The sequence below is a fragment of the Cyprinus carpio genome, chromosome A20 (genome assembly GCF_018340385.1).
Source record: "Cyprinus carpio isolate SPL01 chromosome A20, ASM1834038v1, whole genome shotgun sequence".
Lineage (NCBI taxonomy): Eukaryota > Metazoa > Chordata > Actinopteri > Cypriniformes > Cyprinidae > Cyprinus > Cyprinus carpio.
In genome coordinates this window covers 11,730,766-11,749,868 of record NC_056591.1, presented here as the reverse complement: position 1 = coordinate 11,749,868, position 19,103 = coordinate 11,730,766, and the positions used below count along the sequence as shown (strand labels likewise).

Genomic DNA, 19,103 nt, shown 5'->3' with positions numbered 1-19,103 from the left:
CATTTATTCCTTACATATCAAACTTATAAGTTCAGACGTTTTGTAAGCATGCATGAAGTTTCTAGCCATTTCAGTTTATGTGGAATTTAGTATCAATAATTGTGTAAGATTTGTGTGTGTGCAGGCTTTCTTTTCCTATCCCATGATCACATTTTTTATAAGGTGTACTGTATATGCTTATAAGCTTATATGTTGGCCTGGCCTGAACTAACAGTGACAGTTGAGGACATGTTTACTCTCACCTGAGCCCAATAGAGTGACTACAGTCAGAGGAGACAGATGAGCTATCTGCCAGCACACAGCATACAGGACAAGCGTCATATTGTATAAATCACACACAGCCCTCTGCCCTCAACCTTCAGGACACAGCTGGCCTGTGGATCACAGGAACATGATTATGCACATTCCACAGGCTTTACCGTAGCTCGAGGCGAAGAGCAACTCAAAACAGCCTGTGACTAGGAATGCTGCAAACAGCATGATACGTTGCATTAGCTGTGAATCCTAAAGGGACTGTATTAATCACTTACTGTATTCATCACAATCATCATCACCGTCATTGTATCTAATGAGTGTCATAAGACATCATCATCCATTATTTTCCACTTAATGTCTACGAAAAGCATCTGTGGCATGATGTCGATTACCAAAGAGGGTCATTTCAATTCATCCCTCAGCTGTAATGAAGGACAAAAAAGCACATATTTTTGTTAAAACACATACTGTACATGAATTCTTAAAGCGATAGTTTACTTAAAAATTGAACGTCTGTCATCTATGCACACTCATGTTGTTCCAATCCTGTATGACTTTGTTTCTTCTGAAACACAAACGAAGATATTTTGAATCTATGGGATCTTTCATTGCTTCATCATCATCCTTCAAACACATTGTAACAAAAATGGCAATGAGCATAACTCTCCTTAACAAGCTGCATGGAAACATAACTAACTTCAGTTTGGGCTGGTAATTATGAAACACAGTTCAACGATAACTTGCGGTTATCTATGGGATGTTAAAATCACAATGTTGACCTTGCTCCAAGAGGACTGTGTGATTAATATCCCAGACCGAATGAAAGCAGAGTAGGTCTGCAGCCAGACAGAGTGGGAAGCAATTTGAACACAATGCTTTGAAGAACTGAACCCGATACAGCTGTAGTATGAGGGCACCCTGAGCCTGCATCTGTGGACGAATCAAATCAGATGTGAGTGACAGGCTGCAGTACTGCAGAAGCAGACCATTATAGTGTCTTGTTACCCTTCAGTCTGATCAGCAGAGCTGCAGTTTCTCCATACTCTCGAAAGCAAACACGTCTTAAACCTCCAGGTAGCTGCATGCTGCTTTGCCGTGTATGAATGCGGCCTTTCACACAGAGAGGCTGATGGTGGTTTAGGGGTAAATGGTTTAACTGGATCTCTCTCTGTCATTCTAATGAGAGCTCTGTCAGGGTATATGAGCCACAGGCAAAGCCCTGACCGCAGACTCATAAAATATCTATCTCATTAGCCATTACAGTACTCACAAATGAAAACCGGTTTTGTATGTTCCAGCTTTTGTGGTTCTTGAATGCTCGGATCATAGTCGCACAAAGACATTAAGCTTGATTCTTCTAATGAAATTCAGGAAGCAACTGATGAATCGAAGTCTTAAACCACCTTGACCATGCCTCCTGAACAAATCTGATTTGAGACGTTAGCAATTGTATCACAGACGTATAGCATGTGGAAAGTGAGTCAGTGTAGACGTGTAGCATACTGTGGTTCGCCAAACTAGGGTTTGTGAAGGAACTGCAGGTGATTTTTGAGTTAATAAAAAGCTAATAATTAATTTAGTTATAAAAATTACAATCAATTAAAAAATCTAAAACAATTTATTTGTTTGCCTGCATGTCATGTTACCTTTAACCAATATCAGAGAACTATAAACATGGGAACGTGTTGTTCAATTATTTAAATATTAATATAAAATCTTGGGGTACTTCAAGTAAATATTTCAGGGCAAAGGGGTTTGGATGGCAAAGAACATTTAAGAAATTCAGCTGTAAGGAACTACTGTATAGAACTTGCATGATGTAAAAATTTAAAAAGAAAGGAAATATACTGTAGGAAAAACATATGAAGAAATGAACTCTGAATTCACAATTTAAATGATAAGTGTTCCCAAAAATTTTAACTTCTGTTGTCATTTACTCATTTGATGTCATGTCGTTCGAAATCTGTATGACTTTCCTTCTTTCTTCAGTGGAACACAAAAGGAGAATTTTTGAAGATTGTGCTGTCATTCTTTTCCATTGAACTACAATGAATTTTAAACTTCAAAATGAAAGCAAACGCACCATAAATCCATCATTAAAACATCCTAAACATACATGAATTTATTCACATACACATTAAAATATTCTGCTCACTAGTTTTTACTGTGTACTCTGAAATCCACATCTGATGATCTGATGAAAACAGTTAAAATGAGGGTCATCACATTGTTGTAAAATACATTAATATGTATCATAATCCAACACAGAGGAACATTAACTTTTTCATGGAATTAGGAAATATAACAGTGCATCTAACAAAATACTATTACATATATATATTTACAGACATAAAATAGCTAAAAATAAAAAGTTAAAACACTAAAAGTGACAATTTCTAAAAGTTCTTCCTAATGTTTATGTACAATTCTGTACAACAAGTGTAAATGTACAACAGATCGCTATTACATTTTCCCACAATGCATTCAATATTATAAGCAAGCAAAGCAGACATCAATATCCTCACCTTTCTACCAACAGGTTCAAATCCTGCACCCATAAAACAAATTCTCTGAGACACTCTGGAAACTACTATAGAGCTTCCTGTCTCTTCAACTTTTAGTGGAACACAGACGAAGTGCTAAACTGGTTTTATGTTCTTCAGTCTAAAGCTGCCAGCCAACTTCTCCCATTGTAGCTCATTCATCACACAGATGCTGCAGTTTTCATATAAAGCACGGTGAGGGAGATTGACCTTTCATAAACTTGCAGCATATTACAGGTGTCTCAAATGTGCCTTAATTTCTCCTCTCCTCACTATACAGAGTGGTGGAAAGTGGATTGGAGTGATGGAGAAGTGGATAGGAGGATGAGAAGAAGTTCAAGGAACAGACGGCAGTCTAAAATACCTCCTCTTCTTCAGCTTCACATCCGTAGTCTGTAAAGAGAAAGGTTGTCATGAATTCTGTTGTTTCTGGATACATGTTGAAAAAAGAGAACGGTAAAGATTAGATCAAATTATATTGGTAGACTGCTATTAGGACACTACTGTGATAACCAACTATTTGTAGATGTATGACTTGCAGAGGAGAAGAGATAGGAGCAGTTTATCAAGATGATAAACACTTCAAATGTAGTCTGCCATGAATGCTAGAGAGTTACAGCCCACTTAGCATTACGCAATTTGTCAAAATGAAGAGTCAGACCTTGGAACTAATCTAGGAAACTCTTGATCACTGAACCCTTGAGCCGTGACTTCATTATCCTTCTCAGCGACATGACTACAATCCGCTGTGACATACTGACCATTTCCACCTATCAGCTCCATGGCGCTAATGCAAGACACCTCCGCCTCTTCCTCATTCTCCTCTTCCTCCTCAGCAGGTTCATCATATGCCACAGGCCCACTTTCCAACACGGGGGGAGGGGTGGGGGCTGGAGGGGGCTCTGGGGCTGCAGGGGGCAACATCATGGTGATGCTGGGAGTGATCTGAAATAGATAATGTTTTAGAACAATAAAAGACAACATATTAATTTATAAACTAACAATGGTTCCCTGAAATTCTACTGTCAGATATAAAATGTGCTTGCGTTGGTGATGCCAGTTCGAATCTGGTCTGCAATGTGTCTAGATCCCATCTAACACATTGAATTGTGGTGCTCATGTGGGTAATGTAGATTTGAATCTGGCCTGCAACAAGTCCGGATCCTATTTGCCCCAAATAATTTCCATAATAATCCAATATACTGATTCTTAGTTAGCACCATAGTGTGGTGGCTAGAAAATATTCTTCTGACATGTTAAATCATGGTGCTCATGTGGGAAATGCAGGTTTGAATCTGGTCTGCAACAAATCCTGATCTCTCTTTTTTTTTTTTTTTTACAAATATTTTCCATAGTAATGCTCAATACTGATTCTTACTCTGCACCATAGTGTAGTAGCCTGCATTAGTGCATCTGACATGTTGAATCAAACTTATGTTGGAAATGCATGTTTGACTCTGGCCTGCAATGTGTGCTGATTCTCTTACCTTTTCTTCTCCATAATAATTCCCTGTCATTCTCTACTATCTCTCCAAAAAAAAAAAAAATACTAAAAATAGTGAAACTACACACTTGATGAAAAAACTACAATTAAATCGAAAAGAACGAGCCTAAGTGAATCAGGGCTACATTTCCCAGCAGGCATCTGTGTAAGGAAGTACAGCACAGGGGAAGCAGAGGCCTAAATCAATTATCATGTTGTGAAAACTGGAGGAAGAGCATGAAAGTCTCATTGGTAATTATAGCACAGACTTGCCGCTGTACCGTGAGGCCACAGTTCAGGCAGTGCCAGTTATGGGGAAACAGCAGCAGTGGGGTTCTTGTAATAGGGGCTGCCAAGCTCGGCAAATGCCTAGAAGACTCCTTGCAGCTCACCTGTAGGTTACACCCAGCGTGAGTAACCCGGGCTGGGTTCACAGAGACAAGCAGAGGCCTAATGGCTAGAGAATCTGGGCTGGGGCATTAATGATCTCATTAGGAACAAGAAAATTGAGGAAAAGATAACTGATAATATTCCAGCACATTCCAGCACTTTTCTGTGTAATGCTTCTATTTCATTTTACGACTCATTAGTAGTATTTATGAAATCTGAACTAAGACCCCTTACGCATGTCTCAAGCACTGCATGAATGCTCCGCTCTTGTTTTGTGGGAACAAAGGGAGAACAGCTTATGTTTCTTTGTTAGGAATGACTCTCCTCTGAATCTCTCTGAGAAAGGCTCAATACATTATATAATACGGATTTATTTCAGAACATATTGGCAGCAACCTGGATGGGACAGCAGGGGAATTCATTGCAAGAGCAAATGTTTTTTCCCCAACAGCTTTTTTCGTCTGTTTGTACACACACTTCAGCATGGTTGACTTCAGGCCACGTTGGTGCTTAATCAAGCCTGACTATTTTGAAGAGAGACACTAAGACCCAGCAACTACAGAGGCAATACATCTTGGCTTGAGCATTATCACAAATATTGACTTTCAATTAAATGTATATGCCATATTTACCCTGTATTGTGAAATATGCTGGTTCGCTATTTATTGCCGTGACATTTAGCTATGAAGTATTTGATTATCATGATGGATTTACCACTGAAGTCAAGTAGGGTTAATCAAGTGAATTTAAGCTGATATTCATGAAATATTGTTCATTAGGTCAACAAGAAAACAGACCACAAACAATTCTGCACTGAGATGCCATTCAGTAATCACATTAGATCTTGGGTTATGAAATGAGGTGCAGAGTTCAAAAACAGAAGAGAAAATTCTTGCCATATATTTTGTTTTTAATGTCCCGGGCTGTAGGTCCAATCAAACTGGTTGCAACAAGAACAACCATGGTAATGCACCAATGCACCAATGTAAAATAAACTTTAAAATGTAAAATAAAACATTAACAGTAATAATACAGGGCTCTCATTCAACCTACCGGTTTGGCTGCTGTCCTCTTTTTCTTGGGAGCGGATGATATTAAGGGGCGGAGTCTAGAGAAAACAAGGCAGAAAGGTAAAATAATTGTTTAGTGAATGTTCAGTGGCCTCAACCTACTTCAGAGCAGCTTACACATTGACATGAGCTCAAGAACTCATAACCAGCCTAATTTTCCTTCTAATAATATGAAAATATGAAGCATACTTCCTGCCCCCTCTTTTACTCCCACCCCACAGCAGATTACTGAGGCATATCTAAGGCAATAGATTCACACTGAGACCTGCATTACTGGGGCTAAAGAAGCCCTGTGGTGCTGATGAAATCCTTAGCTTACACTTCCCGGCAACTGGATTTAAACATCAAACACCAGCACTATTTTGGGCTGATATTAAAGAGACCAGTATAAAGCATTAATTAGTTGGATGAGGGAAGGAGAGAGAGGAGGAAGGCAACTTTCTGAAATGAGAATGACCTTGATCTGGCTTCATGTTAGTCCAGTGTAAACTGTGGAGAGAGACTGCTATTTATTTCACAATTATGATGAGCTGGTTTAGAGCTAAAGTTGTACAATTGCAGTGAAATGTTTAGTCTACTTCACGACTGTGCATTTTTATACACATAAGAGAAAAGAAAAATATACAGGCAAGTTAGTTGAGTACAAAATAAGAATATGCATATTTAATAATTATGATATATTTCATTTGTATAGCACCTTTCATAAATAAAATTACAAAGCAAGAGGAAATAATAATGTTAATATATTAATATGTTAATATATTAATCATAATGATAATGATTTTTAATTTAATTTTTGTTAATTATTTTAATTCTATAATACATTTGTATGGCACCTTTTACAAATAAAATGCAACTCAAAGTGGAGGAAATATTATCATTATCATTATTAATAATTAATAACTTATAATAATAATCTTATCAAAAGCTAACATAAAAGATTTGTTTTCACCTGCTTTTTAAAAATGTGAATGCTTGGAGCTTGTCTCATTTCAATTTGTAAAAAGTTGTCAAAAATCAGCAAAAAAATGCCTAAATGTTCAACTTAACTTTCAATAACGAAAAGTTCACAAAAAACATCATAAAAACTCAGCACACAAAAAAAAAAATTACAAAACAGCACTCACTTATATAATAAAGTTGCCTCCGAAAAAAGTTGCCTCCAAAAGATTTAGAGTGCTTTTACAGTGAATTCATCTGAAATCACAAGCCAAAAAATCCACAAATTTTGAAGAGCTTTACCAAAACAGACATGAATGGTGTAAGCTCTTAATTCTGTTATGTTGCATATACATTCTGATGTCTTAATTTCTGGTATACTTGTAAAAGTATTGTTGAACGCTGCATATGCAAATACAGCTTTCACATAAAGTCTCAATATTGTCTGAATACACAGAACAACCCACACAAACACAAACACTCACACAGGCATATAAACACAAAGTAAAGCGCAGAAAAGCTGGGCAGTGACTGCACCTCCCTGGTGAGATCTCCCCAAGGACTTAGTGAGAGCACTTTCTTGGCCGATAAGGGAAAGTGCTGCTAATTAATCTGCTTAAGGAAGAGAGGAGGAGGAGGAGGAGGAGGAGAGAAAGAGTGAGTGAGAGAGGAAGTACATATTGAGAAAGGGGCTTCCTTTGTCATAACTCATTAGGAGTGGCGGCCTACATTAGCCATCTGCAGCATGCTGGCCGGACAGAGCCCAGTCGAGTCTGTTCTGGCCAGATCTACTCCATGCACCAGTGTCCTGGCTCTGGCACACATCCTCAACATAGCTCCACAGCATTAGGATTATCCAACACATTACTGGAAAACACAATCACCCCTGAGCGGCCTCGCAGAGTGAATAGTCTTGGGAAGAGGCGCAGATCTACAGCCCGAGTGTGACTAATACACTTACAAATCTTCAGCCATAGAGCTCATATTGTGCATCGGATCCCTCTGCTTGCGGGGACTGAGAAACGTTGATAATCTTACAATACCGAATGCACAAGCTCAGCTGAAGTGAGCGAGGATGCTGCTAAAAATGAGCCAGGCAGAATACCTGAGCACAGAGTTCAGAAAGGTTGTTTTTCTTTCTTCATAAGCAAGTAAAAAGCCCAAAAAAATCACTTTCTTATTGAAAAGTTCTTCTTTTGCCAGTAAAAACATCTAGATATCTATAAAACAAAAAATATTAAACTGAGAGGCAAATTATGTAAAATAAGACTTTTTTTCAGAGAATATATATTAAAATATACAAGTTTATTTTTTATACCCCACTGGTAAGTGTTTTTTCATTCTTTCTCATTTTAAACATAAATTCACATGTTTTAATTTAATGTTTCAATGCTAAAAACAAGAAAAAAAAAACTGTTAACCACAGGTGTAAAGAAAATAAACTTCAAGATATATTCTCTGTAAACAAGTCTTCATTTCTTATATCATTTTGCTGTATGGAGTCGACTGAGCTGTAACTGAGTCCTCAAACACTAAGAGCATCTGCTAGAAAAGCAAACAAATTACTGTTATTTACCATGTTTTAAAGCTGCTAAAAGGGATGTTAGCTGCTTCACTTACAGTACTTCCACCACTGAATTAGACCACCCATCTCTACAAAGTCCTGTCCTCCAAACCCAATGTCAGCTCACCTGGCTGCTCAAAATGACTGACAGGTAGAGAAAGTGTTCAGACCAAAATTTTTGGTTAGATTCATTTTTGCAGTTCACATGGGCTGTCACAGAGAATAACAAGCAGCTTTCAGTAATATCTGTCAAATATTATTATGTGTCCATGTTGCATGTTAGTCCATACAGCAAGATTCACTTTTCTAAATGCATCCTTCACTCCCCATAACATAACTTATAACCCGGTACAATAAGGTTGTTTCAAAAATGGCCCTTGTGGCATGCCCTGGTTAGAACAAAACTTAGAGTTAAGGTGCTATCACATTTACACGTTTACAGTGAAATTGCATGTCATTTTAATTGGAAGATTTTGTTGAACTATTAAAATGTTAATTTATTGTTTTTACCACTGCAATGCTTTTTGGTTTGGAAGTAAGTGAAGTTAGCAGTGTTTTATGCATCACTACACTACTGACAATGGAAATACTTGTGTCTACAAAATTTCACTGCAGTTTCGCTAATGTGATGGCGCTATTACATGAAAGAGATTAGAACACAGTGTTTTCGAAGGCAGCAGCCGATGAAGACAGCAGACAGCCAGGCAGCTCATCAAGATTTGGATCAGAGCCATTAGCTCACAATCTGATGCACATGTCAGACATTCTCACTCGAACACAGACGTACACTGGCTCCTGAGTACAGTGAACACTGACCCTTCCATGGCCGCCGCTATAAATCACTGTTGCAATTTATGACAGACCGTCTGCTCGTCTCTAAACAATCAGCCGGCTAGGCACACAGACAGCACCAAGGCCCTTTAACCGGGCAGAATTAACAGCCACAACACCAGTGTCAGATGGGCAAAACACTGTAAACACATCCAATTATTCTTCAAGAGCTCTTTTATGCCTTTAATAGCAGGCATCTGCAGTCCGGTGATGTCAGATCAGTGAGCGGCAGAGAGAGAGAGAGAGAGAGAGAGAGAGAGAGAGAGAGAGAGAGTGAGAGAAAATACAAGATGCAGACAGAGAACAGGACCGTTCAGATATGTGTATCTTGAGGACAAGCTCTAAATATGACTGTTGAACTCTGGTCTTCTCTATCTCTGTTTCCACAGCATTGCTCCTTCATGCCTGGCAGGGGCTGACCACATCACAACCCAATCCCCCATAAGCCTCCTGGGCGCCACACTCACATATTACACACATGACTGAGAGTGACACTGAGCTGAACGGCCTCTGGCATGTGACCTGGGCTACTGGGTCCCGTGAGGGTCCTGCATGCGTTTGGAGGTTAGATGTCAAAAGGGTTCTGTATAACCACACATTCTGTATTGCGTGTGCATGCTCTGAAAAGTGAAGGGTAAGTGACCGATGATGTCAGTAGGTGTATGTTTGCACTGTGAGCTAAGTGTGATTTACAGTGGAGTGTGATGCAGTGGCGCTTACTAATGCACCTTGCTGGGCAACTGGTCTGCCAAAAGCAGGGGTCACATTAAGGCCACAAGCGAAGTATGTATGTCATTAGATTAAGAACAAGGTTGAATGAATTTATAAAGTCTTTTCGTTTAAATTAAATTCCAGTTTTTGTATGCTATGTCTCATTATTTTCCTATGAATTAGTGTATTGTGCATACAATTTTGTGTATAGGCAAGGGTCTTGATTCTCTGAACATTGAGACACTGTTGACATTGAAATGTCACTGTCACTTATCAGCAACATCGCTGTAAACCACTGTTCAAAGGTTGGGGTCCGGGAAGATTATTTAGTTTTTCTTTAGTTACTTATGCTCACCAAGGCTTTCAGCCTCCATTTCTGTTGGTTTACAGCTGAATAAACATGATGACAGTTCCAGTAGGTGAACATATGCATACTGATCATTTTTTAGGAGTGAACAGACTGTGCTTCATCAAAATCTTTTATGCCAGGCTGTGAGATATACATCTTAGCTAAGACTTTGGTCATGTCTGACAGCACCGACTGGTATTTAAAGTCTTTAGAGTCTGTGTTCATTCTGACATCCTTATTTACATACAAAATTGAAATGATGACTGTTATATTGTTAAAACTTCATCTGAGACTAAGATATCGTAAAGGTGATTAATCCATTTGCATGTGTGAACCAAAGCTTTCAATTCTGCCCTAAGACAAAATAAATCTTTCATGATCTCCGAAATGTCCCTTAGGCCACAATCGTGGCAAAAATCCCATTGAGCACCCAACTCAAATGATTAGTTCACTTCCAGAATAGAATTTTCCTGATAATTTAAAGATATTTTGAACTAATAATTTGAACTAATCCTTTAAAGACAGAATGATCTCTCAGCAGGACCTAAACAGCTGAATCTGAGTTAAATATGACAGAGCAGAAGGTTCTATTTAATACACTGGAGAATTATTTTCATTAAATTGAGAAGTCTGTCAGCCTAGCAAAATCATAGTAAACACTGCATTATCTTCAGATATACTGTACACAGGAGGTCTGAGGTACATTCACACACTACAACATCAGGTAGCATCTGTGCATTGCTCCCCCTCACAGGATTTTCACAGGTGCCTGGCACCAGGCGAAAGTGTGAAGTCAAAATCGGTACATCTGCAGAACAGAACTGTGACATCTTAACTGAAAATAAATCACCAGAACCAGATGGAGGACCTGCATTATTGAACAGAGTGCTACATTTTGGGTGTCCCTCTTGTGACCTCTCAGGAGGAGATAAAAATGGGCCAATCCACAGGTCAGAAGGGGTGCCCTCAGGGCTGAATGGGTGAAGCTGGTGAGGACGCCCAGTCCTTATGCCAGGCTTCACACTCCCCCCGGCAGTCTGCTCCCGCCCTGGGCCAGATGGTGAATGAACTGGCTAATGGAGCGAATTCATGCAAGACAAATTTGCCCACTTAACAATCAATCCCAACACTGCTCTGTCATCAATAATTTCCTAGGATCTCCCAGGACTCTTTCAAAGGCAGAATGAAGCACGGATGTAAACACCATCAGGTCTATGAGAGATAAAGCTTTGAATAATCTAGCAAGCAAACAAAAGCATATACAATTGTTCAGTATGCTTTCCAAGTCATGTTTCCAATAACATATAAACATACCTGAACCTGGTTGGATTTATTAATGTATTAGATTATAGATAGATTATTATTACTGAATTATTCTTTTTAATTTTTTGTTAAAATATTATTATAATTATAATAAATCATATTATAGTTGAAACTATTCGTAATACCCATTATAATTATAATCATAAATATATTTAATATATAAAATGTACAATATAAATATAACATCAATACATAAATCATTAAAATCCATAATAAAACAAATAGATTAACTAAAAATTCTGGTTGGATGAGTTGCAACCATAAATTCAAAACTATAACCATACATTTTATGTTAAAATGCTTGCTTGGAAGCATTTTAACAGCCTATGGTGAAGCTGACAAACAATTCTATTTGGTGGAAGATTGTTAATTTTGATTAATAATGAAATACATCTGAACATTGATTTCTATAATCATGCCACAAACCATCTACTCAAGCTAAAATCAATTTAATGCACAGTCTCTCATGGCTTTTTGCTTTAATAACAGGATAAAAACTATGGTACTAATTTACACAGTTGCTTCCTCATCCTACAGCTACAGATTAAACATTTATGCAATTCAAGTAACAAAGTATGTATGAGTATTTGAGTACCAAAGCTAACAGTCCATTCAAATATAACACGTTGAAGGCTGTAGGGCGGAAATCAAACACTTCCACTATTACTGATGTGTTCTTATGGGCTTTGTAGCTAAGCAACACATTTAAACGGCTCTTAGTGTGATCTCATTACCAAAAAAAAAAAAAAAACGATGCTGGCCCAGACTCAGCCATTTCAGAGGGAGCACTTCTGTTGCACCGGGCCCATATGCCAGTCTGTCAATAATGCATGTAGATGAAATCTGACAGGGGGAAGTAATATTTCTGTTGAGCCAATATCACACGGCAGCTGGCTTTCTGTAAATAAATCTAAGTGGGGGAGATGTGTAAGGGGTGGAGGCTCTCCACCAGCTTCGGGTGCCACTATGCAGCTGTAATCCCTGCTCTCCGGCTGGGGGTATAAGCGTTTAAATTTAAGTTGTGAATTATTACTGTAGGGGCAGTCGGAGAGAAGATTGAGGGGTAGGTCTAAACATAAAATTCAAATATACATAAATAATTCAAAATTAATTAACTAAAATATACATTTGTCAGGGCTCCATAATGCCGCTAAAATTATAACAAAAAAACGTAACAAATAAAACACTCCAGCATTTTGAACACGACATGAGCCATAATGTCTGATTCACAAAACTGGCCATAATGAACCAGTTCTTTTAATTAGTTGGTTTAAAGGTGCAGGCAAAAAATGTACATTGTGTGTTCTTTAAAGAAAGAAGCTATTCAGTACACTCAATCTTTATAAGGCAATTCTGTAATTCGTTGACTTAAGAGTCATTTGGCTGTTACATTTTAAAATGTCATCATTCCACAGCTCTGTTTATGCATTTATGATGCTCAAAACAAATACAAACCAAACCTTAAACCTTCATTTGATAAATAGCTTCTAGCAGAAACACAAGAAATATTCCCATAAAAAAGTGAAAAGGTGAAGGATAGAAGGCATGTAAACAAAACCAAAACATCAGGCAATGGGGTTCAAATCACTGTCTAAACTACTTTACAGCTGGTCTCCAATGACCTATAATAGCCAAACCCACTATTACCCCTTCAGGAGTGAACCTCATTCCTCCTCAAAGTGGTTGCACAGCTAGAAAAATATCAGTTGTAGCCATCAAATATCACTGAACTCATATAAATCAGTGGGGAAGCGTGCACAGAGTCTGTCTGCACTGTGAACAGCAGCAACACATTCCAAAAAAAGTTCCCCCTAAAATACTCACAATGCATTCTCTTTCTGAAGGACAAAGCCATTATGCATTCAGCTCCTTCTCTCAGAGCTAGCATGATGGAGGAGAGACAGAGGAAAGACATGCAATCTGACCCTGGAGGAGGCAACAATTAGGCTCCAGTGGTTTCTAAACCTCGTGGTGACAAGGCATCTTATCACACTTCCTGCAGGCCACTGAGGAAGGCCCCCAGGGGTCTGACTCGGGGACAAGGCTTCGAGAGAAATAAAGATCCATGGAGGAGAAGAAAGGTGTGATTATCCTACTTATAACTCACCCTCCAGCAATCCAGAGCAACAGAGGGGAGGTGGGATTCGTCCCTGATTTCACTATTGTTACTTTGTTCAGCATTGTGAGTGATTTCACCACTACTTCACTTCAGATGGGTATATAGCTTGTGAGGACAGTGTCCGCCATATCATAAAGGCACAGAACTTGTAAAAGAATAAAAAATAATAATAACAAAATATTTAAATATCTAAATAAAAGATATAATACTTTTAGAATTTTACTGTTCTTACTGTTTTCTGTTCAAATAAATCCTGCCTTTGATTCTGACCCTAAACTTTTTAAAAGTAATGTATATATTTTGAACAGACACCCCAAAATTGCATATGCAATACATGCACACTCAAATGTGCAATACACTAAAAATATCCTGTAAACTGCCTCCAACACTCATATTATTCACAGTAACCCACCATGGCGCTGTTGAGGCAACTTCTTGATCATTGCCTACCACAAAACAAAACAGTGTGTGGGAGTGAGAACGCCCTGAACCGATCACACACCAAGAATTTGACATGCCTCCAAGCCTCCATGGAGCAAGTAGCAATTTTCTTCTCATCAGAAGGACTGCTGCTTAGTAACAGCCTTCGCCCAAAACCTGTAGCGCTTTGTGTACGACTAGGTGATCAAAACCTGGCAGTGGCAAGGAAAGTGCACAGGAGGTTCTATCACCTGCAATCACAATAACATCTGTACATGCATATCTGCCCCATGCCATCAGGAGAGAGAAGTTTCCATTAATGGCTTGGAGTCGATCAGGGAAGACGAGTAGGAGAAGACTCCTGCTGACACAGGTTGAAAAGTGTGCTGTGACTGAGTCAATCTCCCTCTGTGACTCTAGTGCAGATGGAAGGGAAGGGTAAGAGAGCTCGCAAGGTTTTTAACATGGCCTCTCAGCATCACATGCAGATCTCTGGCCTTGTAACATCTGCTGAAGTGAGTGATGGGTGTGGAGGAGAGTTGGCGGGATGCCTATATCTATCTGTAGATGGCAAGAGCCTGTGAGTTTTCTTTTTTTTTTATATTGTGGATAATATTATGGATACTTGTGGATAATGTGTATAATTTCTATGATAGTCTAAGAACTATGAATTTCCTTCCCTTATTATTGCGATTTCATTAGAGTTATTTTTAGTGACCTCACTATATTAAATGAAACAATCTAGCTGCTTCGCCTCGACCAAACATGATTCCCATCAGCAGGATGTGGCTCCCTTACTCCCACCACTAGACATCCTCAGGAATAACAGATCTTAACCCACTGATAAATGGCATCTTCAAACAATGGAGCACTCCATGCTGAGACACCCGGTCTAAAACCTTTTGACCAAGCTTAGAGGTCGAGAACCAGGCACAAGAGGAAACTAAGAGGTCCTTCCTACATCTAATCTCACTTAAGCCTACGAGTACAACCACACAGTCTTTAGAGAATAACTTTTCTATACAGCCAGACGGTTCCACGCTGGTCCGGTGTCAACGTGACCACTCTAGAAACAAACAAACTGACTCATTCTGCTGTTTTTGTTGCTAGGAGGTGGTGAAGGGTTTTTGGCGACGAGGAGCTCCATTGAGACGGACCACAGTCGGTTGCCTTGGTTTCCTGCCCTCTAGAACACAAGTCAATAGGGTCTAACAGTATGGACAATGAAGCCTACTCTGTAACAATGAGCAAAAAGCCTGGAAGTGGACTAACGTTAGGGTGGAAACAATGACATTTCAGTTTGGGAAACTGAGAAGGGTCATACAGAAAGGGAGGATCTGCGAAACGCATCAGGGCACCCAGGCTCATTGGCTATTTCCGGAGGTGCCAGGCAAAATAAATGAGAGGCGCTGTGAACTTTACTCAGTGTAGGCCTGGTGGAAAGCACATCTCAGGAACAACTCTAACTCATACAGTCTGACCTTAAGCTAACATTTACAAATCAATCTCCACTCATGTTGTCAAGGAGCTAAAAAACCAGACTGGACCTGGTAGACAGTAGAAATATGTATACTTCTTCACTCCCAAATCCCCAGGGTCGATGCTTCTCCTCAAATCATCTGTCTGATTTCAAAGCGGTAGCTGTTACTGTAAAACGGGGATCAGAAACAGGATCAAGCAGCACGCTGGAGCGGGGAAGTGAAGCGTTCTGTCAGGCTGTCACTTTTTCTGAGGTATGCTGAGAAGAGAGGCATAGACAGGTCATCCTTATGCAGCGAGATCAGATTTACACTTCAAAAAGCAAATCCCAGCAGTTTTAAGAATGGCAAGACTTTACTAAACGACAAGGACAGAAAAGGAACAGGTGAACAGGTAAAAAAAAGGAAGAAAGAAATGACAGAACTGGAGGCAATTATGTTCTTATCTTATAGGAGGAGTGCTTCACAGTTGCTGTTAGTTTGGAGGTCGTGCAGAGGTTCAATCTGGCAGCTGGTGTGTGAGGCTGGTAAAGGGGGAAGGGAATTACCAAATTCTACCTGGTTAGCAGAGCGTCTAGAAGACGTCTGTTAGCTAGTCAAAGCAGTGAAGAAGAGTAACAACAGGACCTATATAGACAAATAGATCTATTCAGGCCAATAATAACTTATGTACCAGCTCATATAAGAAAATATGTTTGAAGAAATGTGCTTTGATCAGTTGGAGTGTGAGTTTTCTGACAGAGAGCACTGCATGCATTTTGAACGATGAGAAATTGGGCAATTGTAGACATTTATTTCTGCTAAATTAGTCAATCCAGAAGAGAAAAGGGGCTACTGGCTCTTTTGAACCATTTATTTCTAAAAGTACTGTGTAAAAAATCTTAGACAGCTATTTGCATGTCGTGTAAACAAAACTAAAACTCTTTGCCCTCCCATGACAGCTCATTTCAAATGTTCCCATGTTTCAACAGGAGTGGGAGCAAGCTCTTTCAACTGAAGCTGGAACTAAATTCAAGTTTATCGTCCATTTTGTTCCACAGTGTCAGCAACCTATGATGATTTAATATTTTTACACTGGCCTCTGCTAGTCTGCCAGCTGATGGGGCAAACAACAGTTCAAACAAAGTGACTTCAACACTAGAGGATTTACTGGCATTTACTGACAAATACTGGCATTAAATTAACAAATGAATTAAATAAATAAATAAAAAACGGCTTTTAGGACTATAAGCCTAACCTATAGTCTTCAACACAGAATTCCTGAATAAAATAGGGAAAATATCATCATTACCATTATATTTTCCACACAAATATTACACAGCACAAATCTTTTTAGTATTGATAATAATAAGAAATCAGCTTATTGGAATTATTTCTGAAAGATCCTGAAGACTGGAGTAGCGCTGAAAATTCAGCTTCTGAAAATTCATCACAGGATTAAATTACACTTTAAAATATATTCAAATAAGAAAACCATTATTTTAAATTTAAAATAAATGTTAATAAACTTTATATTTTTTGTATTGATAAATGCAGCCTTGGTGAGCATTAGAGACTTCTCTTAAAAAACATTTAAAAATCCTACCAACCCCAAAGCTTTGAACGGTAGCGTAACAAAAATAATAATTTCAAAAAACATATTGCACTTCCACCAGACAAAGAAAGGGATAACACTAGCCGGCTATGTTTTTAGATCTTCAGGATATCCACTAAATTTATATTTCAAAAATCTCAAAGGTAATAAAAGTAAAGGGAGAGTTGTATAGTTTGTTTCAAACACATTCATGAATATACGCTCAAAAAGAAAGGGTCAGTAAATTGCCTTTTGGAAGCTTGAGGATATGAGGTCTCCGACAGCGTTCATATGTCTGATTCATCATCATCTCACCATTCAGTATGAAATTAGTAATTATCATTAACGAAATGGACTGGAGGAAAGACATCACACAATGAGAAATTATCTTTCAATGACAAAGTGTAGAAGTCATGATCTTGCGGAGCGTCTGTCATATATTCATTACTTCTCTCACAGGGACGTTTGGAGCCCTGGAGGACTATTAATTGGAGAAGGGGCAGGCTCCCAGCATGCACTACAGGGTGCCAGGTGATGGTAGACAGACAGTCCTGGCACTGAATTGATGACAAGCTTTCTCCTGGTGTGAAGGTCAGCCAAAGGAGCAAAGCAAAGACAAAATGTTAGAGGCCGACAAAAAGAAAAATGTAGTCCTCCAAGGACAAAAAGGAACTGCCTTTTTGATCATGTCCTTTGTCTGAGGAACAAAAGAGTCTCTTTGCCATTTGGAGCAAGTCCCTGTTACTACATAAAGACAGACTTAGTGGTTTCACAGAGTGAAAAAGTAGAAAAAGTTGAAAGCGCACTGTGAGCCAACAGTAACCAAGTGAAAAAAATAACAAACAAACAAAAGATTCACTCTTCATTAAATCCTCACCTCTTGCCCATGAGGCTTGCAGGTTTAGCGAGGCCAAGATTGCTCTTGTTTGGCTGCTTCTTGCGGCGGGTCAACTTTTTGCGGCCAGAGCCACTGGCAGGCACATCCTCAGCTTGCTGGGTGGTGTTGCTCCCACTGCCCTTGCTGTTGAGGTCCCGCAAAACATCATAATTGATCTTACTGGAGATCTTTTTCTGCTCCAGCATCTTCTCAATGGCCTCTCCCGCAGTGCTGGCCAGGATCGGTTCTCGCTTTTTGGATGACTTCTTTGGCTAGACAAATTGGAATAGGAGTTGTTTAGAGTAAAAAACAAATATTGGAGTCAGTGCTTAGATGGCTCTTATTTATAGAGAAGAGTCCTTTGGCTTTCTAAAAACATTTCAGAAGGCTAAAAGCATACTGGTAATTTAAGTAAGTGAGCATTTCTATCACTTTGGGCATCTGGGTATCATTTAAACAGTGCATTTTCCCCGCTGGGCCTTGATATAATGATGTCAGGCTAACAGCTGTCAACAATAAAGCGACAGAATCCCATTAGTAGCCTGGGAAAGCTATCAAGACCATCTGATCTGGTCACCGCTGACTGTGTAGCAAAGTGGAACAAGTCTCTTCACAGTCAGCAAGTGGACTACTGTACCTGAAATTGCTATCAGCCTCAAGGCACCTCATTAGAGGTCCAGAGCAGGGCCAGCTAATCTAACCCCGACTGGGAGTCACGGTGCAGATGTCAGACAGCAGACAGGTTAAACACAGGCAACATTGAGAGCCCGGGGTGAAACCAGAGGAGCAAGTGAAGTTAAAATGGAAAGTATGCTGTCTCTTAGGACCCGCAGCTGCTGAGTGTCTGAAGACCCCGGCAAGGGAGGAAAGCCCACGTTGACAACATAAGAAAAAGGCAGATGTGCACACACACTCACAACTTACTCACCTTCTCCTTATAGGTCCCTTCCTCCTTCTCTTTAGCTATTCTCTCCTCTTTTTCTGAAAGAAAAAAAAGGTAACAAAATTGGGAAACACAATGGGTTTATCAAATGGAGTGCTTTAGACTAGACACAAAAAGCAATAAAAACTCCAAAAACTTTTACAACATTGAGCAGATTAACTTTAGGAGGTCAATCTTTTATTTTTTTTTTTAAATCTAACTTAATTTCACAAAGTTCAATCATGGGATGAAATTG

At 39.1% G+C, this 19,103-nt stretch overlaps 1 protein-coding gene across 3 annotated transcripts in view; it reads right to left on the bottom strand.

Annotated features, from left to right (window-relative positions):
* Positions 1-2,346: 2,346 nt before the first annotated feature.
* LOC109058210 (transcription factor IIIB 90 kDa subunit-like) overlaps positions 2,347-19,103 on the bottom strand; it is a 60,786-nt gene continuing 44,029 nt past the window's right edge. For all 3 annotated transcript variants that reach the window (XM_042777629.1, XM_042777627.1, XM_042777628.1), the window contains 5 exons: positions 18,854-18,906; positions 17,926-18,197; positions 5,725-5,779; positions 3,560-3,743; positions 2,347-3,191 (listed from right to left, as the gene is read on the bottom strand). In XM_042777629.1, the coding sequence (XP_042633563.1) occupies positions 3,154-3,191; positions 3,560-3,743; positions 5,725-5,779; positions 17,926-18,197; positions 18,854-18,906 (602 nt within the window). In that variant the 3' untranslated portion in view covers positions 2,347-3,153. The remainder of the gene's footprint in view (positions 3,192-3,559; positions 3,744-5,724; positions 5,780-17,925; positions 18,198-18,853; positions 18,907-19,103) is intronic.